Source organism: Sinocyclocheilus grahami, unplaced genomic scaffold, assembly GCF_001515645.1.
Source record: "Sinocyclocheilus grahami isolate Dianchi unplaced genomic scaffold, SAMN03320097.WGS_v1.1 scaffold546.1, whole genome shotgun sequence".
Lineage (NCBI taxonomy): Eukaryota > Metazoa > Chordata > Actinopteri > Cypriniformes > Cyprinidae > Sinocyclocheilus > Sinocyclocheilus grahami.
This window is the reverse complement of record NW_015505725.1, coordinates 675,170-680,416: the sequence shown is the minus strand read 5'-3', so window position 1 is coordinate 680,416 and position 5,247 is coordinate 675,170. Positions and strand designations below refer to the sequence as shown.

The 5,247-nt window shown below is 38.8% G+C and overlaps 1 protein-coding gene across 4 annotated transcripts in view; it reads right to left on the bottom strand.

Moving 5' to 3' along the window:
* The window catches only part of LOC107555829 (protein kinase C theta type-like), a 25,464-nt gene that overhangs the window by 5,327 nt on the left and 14,890 nt on the right, over positions 1–5,247 (bottom strand). For 3 of the 4 annotated variants that reach the window (XM_016238738.1, XM_016238739.1, XM_016238741.1), the window contains 3 exons: positions 4,185–4,294; positions 2,890–3,028; positions 1,992–2,149 (listed from right to left, as the gene is read on the bottom strand). In XM_016238738.1, the coding sequence (XP_016094224.1) occupies positions 1,992–2,149; positions 2,890–3,028; positions 4,185–4,294 (407 nt within the window). The remainder of the gene's footprint in view (positions 1–1,991; positions 2,150–2,889; positions 3,029–4,184; positions 4,295–5,247) is intronic. The other variant, XM_016238740.1, reaches the window with a different exon arrangement.

The following is a 5,247-nucleotide window of genomic DNA, read 5'->3' as shown; positions in this document are numbered from 1 at the left end:
AGTAGAACGGGCTGTTTCGACCTCACTGATTGGAGTATTTTTGAAGCTGCTGCCACCGATCTGGACAAGCTCACATAGACTGTAACATCATATATCAGTTTCTGTGAAGACTTGTGCATTCCTACCAGGACTCATTTAACCTACAACAATGACAAACCATAGTTCACTGCAAAACTCGAAGATACTCGCAGGAATGGGGACAGAGTCTTGTATAAACAGGCCAAATACACACTGGAAAAGGGCAAAAGTGGCAAAGAGGAATTATTCTGGAAAGCTAAGGAACCAATTCTCTTCCAGTGACCCTGCTTCAGTGTGGAAAGGTCTGAAAGACATCACCAATTACAAGACACCATCCCCCAGCACTGTGGAGAATCAGCAACTGGCAGAAGATCTGAACGAGTTTTATTGCAGGTTTGAAAAAACACCATTCACACCTCCTGTAACCCCCCTCCCCCCGCACTTCAGATCAGTGAAGATGATGTGTGTCAGGTCGACAGAAAGAACAAGAGAAGAAAGGCACCAAGCCCAGATGGTGTGACACCAGTCTGCCTGAAAACCTGCTCTGACCGGCTGGCCCCCATCTTCACATGGATCTTCAATAGATCACTGGAGCTGTGCGGAGTCCCTTCATGCTTCAAACGCTCCACCATCATCCCCGTCCCAAAGAAACCCAAAATTACTGGACTTAATGACTACAGACATGTGGCTCTAACGTCTGTGGCCATGAAATCATTTGAAAGCTTATCTAAAGGACATCACTGGACCCTTACTGGACCCCCTGCAGTTTGCCTACCGAGCAAACAGGTCTGTAGATGATGCAGTCAACATGGGACTGCACTACATCCTGCAACATCTAGACAGACCAGGGTCTTATGTGAGGATCCTGTTTGTGGATTTCAGCTCGGCTTTCAACACCATCATCCCAAACCTCCTCCTGTCCAAACTAACTCAGCTATCCGTGCCCACCTCCGTCTGTCGGTGGATCACCAGCTTCCTGACAGACAGGCAGCAGCTAGTAAAGCTGGGAAAATTCTCATCCAGCACCCGTACGCTCAGCACTGGTGCCGCCCAGGGTTGCATCCTCTCCCCACTGCTCTTCTCCCTCTACACCAATGACTGCACATCTAAAGACCCCTCTGTCAAGCTCCTGAAGCTTACAGATGACACTACATTCATCGGCCTCTTCCAGGATGGAGACGAGTCTGCTTACAGACAGGAGGTTAAAGAGCTGGTTGTCTGGTGCAGTCACAACAACCTGGAGCTGAACACGCTCAAAACAGTGGAGATGATAGTGGACTTCAGGAGGAACCCCCCTGCTCTCCCCCCAATCACCATCATGGACAGCACTGTAACGACAGTGGAGACAGTCAGGTTCCTGGGCACCACAATCTCTCAGGACCTGAAGTGGGACACTCACATTGAGTCCATTGATAAAAAGGCCCATCAGTGGTTGTACTTCCTTCGCCAGCTGAGGAAGTTCAACCTGCCACAGGAGCTGCTGAAACAGTACTACTCCGCCATCATTGAATCCGTCCTCATATCGTATATTATTCTTTTTATTATCTGCGTCCTGTCTTGCCACTGTCATTCTGTTGCACTGTGGAGCTTCTGTCACTAAAACAAATTCCTCGTATGTGTAAACATACCTGGCAGTAAAGCTCATTCTGATTCTGATTCTGAAGGTTTAAAAAATCTGTGTATAGCAGAACTATGATTTCATGCCAGTTCCTTCAATTATTAAAAACATGTATCCAAATTGGCCAGGTCATAGTATTGCAAACAATTACCATGTTTAGTTTCATTACGGCAAAGTTTTGCCAAGATTGTTTAATTTCTTGTTTGGCATCCTCACAGTAGTGTTCAAATGTTATTCATTGAAGATTTGTTATTTATATCGGTTTGACCCATTTCAAAAGTTAGTATATACTGTAGTTTAAATGGAAATTCACTGCTGTGATGTGTTTGCTGTGAGTTGAATACACTATTCCTACCTTTCCAAAGCTTCCCTTGCCCAGCATCTTATGCAGAGTAAAATGATCTAGGTTGAATTTGTGATGCTCTTTGCGTGGAGTGGCGTACAGGGGTTCAGACTGTTCAAGACTTGGCCTGCGGCCCTCAGCCGGAGTGTCCCATGAAATACCTTGATGCTCTGTAGGGAGGATAGAAGAACATTTGGACATAAATGGATTGAACAGGACAGCATTAATCCATCCATCCATCCAAAATGTAAGCAAATCTTAGCAAGGCAAAATGTTTGGAACCGTAAGTGTGCCTCGGATGCGAAGTCTGTTCCAAATGGTAGACAGTAAAATTAAACTTCATAAGTCATTCTGGCCAAATAGTAAGAACGTACCTCACACATCTTTATCAGATAAGGCAAGTCCTGAATGCTCAGTTATGGTGGATTATATCAGAGAATGTTACATCTAATACTGTAAAATATCATCAGAAAATAGTCCCATCTAATTAAAATGGAATGTTTTACCCATTGTTTTTGGGTGCTATATAATTTTTGTGCTTATGACATTGTTAGCAACATGCTAACGTAAAACTCCACTGGAATAAACTGTTACTTGAGCTTTGAAGCAAATTCAGTGCCCACTTCCTCTCAATCCACTACCTCGTTCCTTATAAATTAAATTCTGGTCATTTCCAGAGAGGGAATGTTTCTGAAAGAATTTTGGCAATGTTAAAACCCTAGAAATGATCAACTCCCAATGTAGTCCCAATGCACTTAATACTGAACTCTGTGGCTGACTGAGGCAGACTTCATGTCTCTCTTTCTGAAGTAATTTGATTAAATCAAATGAATCTTTAGTTAGTAGCAAGTTCGACACTCAAATCTATTCAGAATTGTGAATATGTTGTTTTTGTGCATGTTATATTTACCTTTGTGTGGTAGAGGGGGTGCAGGCGTGAGGGGTGAAATTGGTAAGTGGCATGAAGGCTCTCTAGTGACCCCTGCCTGACTTACTCCCACTGGACCCTCTCGACCAACAATCTCACTATCCCGCGAGCTGCGAGCCTGCTATGGAAAGAAACGCACACATAGATCAGATTAAACATCCTGTACCACATGATAATGCAGGTCATTCATGCCATTCAGTCTTTGTCACATTGTGTTCAGCTGTGTACTATGTTGAGTTAGACAAAAAACATGCTCTATAGCATTTCTAGCCTGTGGTCTCATTGTACATAACTGCCATTTTTGCTTTATTTTGCATTGCGATGTGCTCAGTAAAAATTTTCATTCAACATGGCGGATGAGTGTCAACAGATGCTCGTCCGTTTATATACTAAAATATAAAGCAAAAGTTGTTATTCTACTTAAAATAGCCTGTTTTACCCAATATTTGTGCGGTATTTATTTTGTATGCTTATTAGAGCATGGCATTGTTAGCATGGCATGGCACCAGGCTAATAACAAACTCCATTGGAATAAACTGTGCTTGACTTGAGTCTGTTGCACTATTGGTGTACTAGGAGTGGCTTGTTAAATAAATAGTTCACCCAAAAAAATTTAAATTCAGTTTTTACTCACCCTCATGTTGTTTCAAATCTATAGGACTTTCTTTCTTCTGTTGAACAGAAAATAAAATATTTTGAAGAATGTGGGTAACCAACATGGGAAAAACACAATGGAAGTCAATGGGGACCAACAAATGTTTGGTTACCCACATTCTTCAAAATATATTCTTTTGTGTTTTGCAGAAGAAAGAAATTCACAGGTTTGGAACAACTTGAGGGTGAGTAAATGATGACAGTATTTTCATTTTTGGTGGAACTATCTCTATTAATGAAAATGCTAGCCATGAAGATCATAACCAACTCCAGTACTCAAGGGGGCGATAGAGTTATGTTCAAATGTTTGTGCCATTAAACCCACGTGCTATTAAATAGCTTGCTATTAACATGTAGAGTTTAACTAACTTAAATTAAAAGTGCAGCTGTAAGAGACAACTAAATGTGTGGTCACATTAGCAAAATTTTGACATAAAACAACAAAAGCTGCCTGAAGAAATATTTTGCCCTAACTCAAAATTCCTGGACATGTAGATTCCTATTGAAATGACTGTACTTCATCCACTAAAATTGACCAAACAACAGTAAATGGCGTGGCTATTGTTACATGCTTGTGTCACGCTGCGTAGCATCTGTGGTTCATAATGTATGTGTCTTCCAACCTGTTGAGTGCTCTCAATCATAGCCAGGGCCTCTGCCATTAACTTCTGGTTGACACCACAAAGGTTCGCTACTTTCCTCTGACATTTATGGTGAACATTCATGCCACACTCTGCAAGGACAGAAAACACTCAAAACATTAAACTGAAATGGAAGTCTAAAATGTTATGTGGACATTTTAACAAATAAAATTATATAAAATGTGAAAAAAAAACAGAATTTTAGAAACTTGATTTTCGAGTTCTACTCAATTACTTTGCATTGCATTTACTTTGAATTACATTAGTGGTTTTTAACTAAAAGTAACTGAATTTTCCATATTTTATGCAAATGCGTCAAATAAAATAGGCATTACGAATGTTTAGGGCTCATTCTACAAAACAGGCGACATTTGCCTCGATTAAAATATTTGACTAATGAATAGCTCATGGTAAATTTTTATATCTATTATATATCTTAAACCATATAACGTAGTAACTTTATTAAACACTTTTTATTTATATTATTAAAAAGGCCAAGGTTGCACATCAACTCTATTAACAAAATATTTATACCCTTTTAATAATTCACTACTTCTATTGCATACGTCCTAACATATGTATATGTATGTATATATATGTTTGTGTGTACCATCTAAAGCTAAATGATACATATTTAGTGTTGTCAAACAATTAATCATGATTAATCTCTTCCAAAAACATTTGTTTACATAATAAATGTGTGTGCACTGTGTTTATTTATTATGTATATATAAATACACAAACATACATGTGTATATATATATAAAAAAACATATATAATAATAATAATACAATTATATATTATAAAATATATATATATATATATATATATATATATATATCTAATGTTACAAAAGACATTTTGTAACTTTATAAATAAATACAAATATAAATAAATCTTTTGAGCGGTAGTGTGGTATCACTATGAATGATGTTTTTTGCAATATAGGAACTGATGGATGGTAGGCTTAATTTTTCTAAACATTTAGTGAAAATATGACCTGGATCCAGGATATGATCTCTCTCTCTCTCTCTCTCTCTCTCT